The sequence below is a fragment of the Gavialis gangeticus genome, unplaced genomic scaffold (genome assembly GCF_001723915.1).
Source record: "Gavialis gangeticus isolate Ggan-Ray unplaced genomic scaffold, GavGan_comp1, whole genome shotgun sequence".
Taxonomy (NCBI): Eukaryota; Metazoa; Chordata; order Crocodylia; family Gavialidae; genus Gavialis; species Gavialis gangeticus.
The window spans coordinates 145560-145779 of NW_017728974.1; the positions used below are offsets into that span (position 1 = coordinate 145560).

General features: G+C 69.5%; 1 protein-coding gene across 1 annotated transcript in view; it reads left to right on the top strand.

Moving 5' to 3' along the window:
• LOC109291018 (ATP-dependent RNA helicase DQX1-like) overlaps positions 1-220 on the top strand; it is a gene marked incomplete at its 5' end in the record, with an annotated part of 27416 nt that overhangs the window by 26118 nt on the left and 1078 nt on the right. The window contains 1 exon segment of the mRNA XM_019507887.1: positions 15-187. Within this exon segment, the coding sequence (XP_019363432.1) occupies positions 15-187 (173 nt within the window).

The window sequence follows — 220 nt, forward strand, 5'->3', positions numbered from 1 at the left end:
GTGAGTGCCCCCAGTCAAGGTTGGGGACCGCGACGAGGACGTGGTGCTGAGCTGCAAGGCACCAGCACCACCCGAGACCTGGCAGCTGAACGGGGACCCGGAGCCCATGGTGGAGCTGGTGCCAGCTGGGCTGGAGCTCACCGTGGTGGGGCTGGACCTGCCGGCCACCGGCAACTACACGTGCTGGGCCCACGGCCACCTGCTCGACGCCACCTTCCTG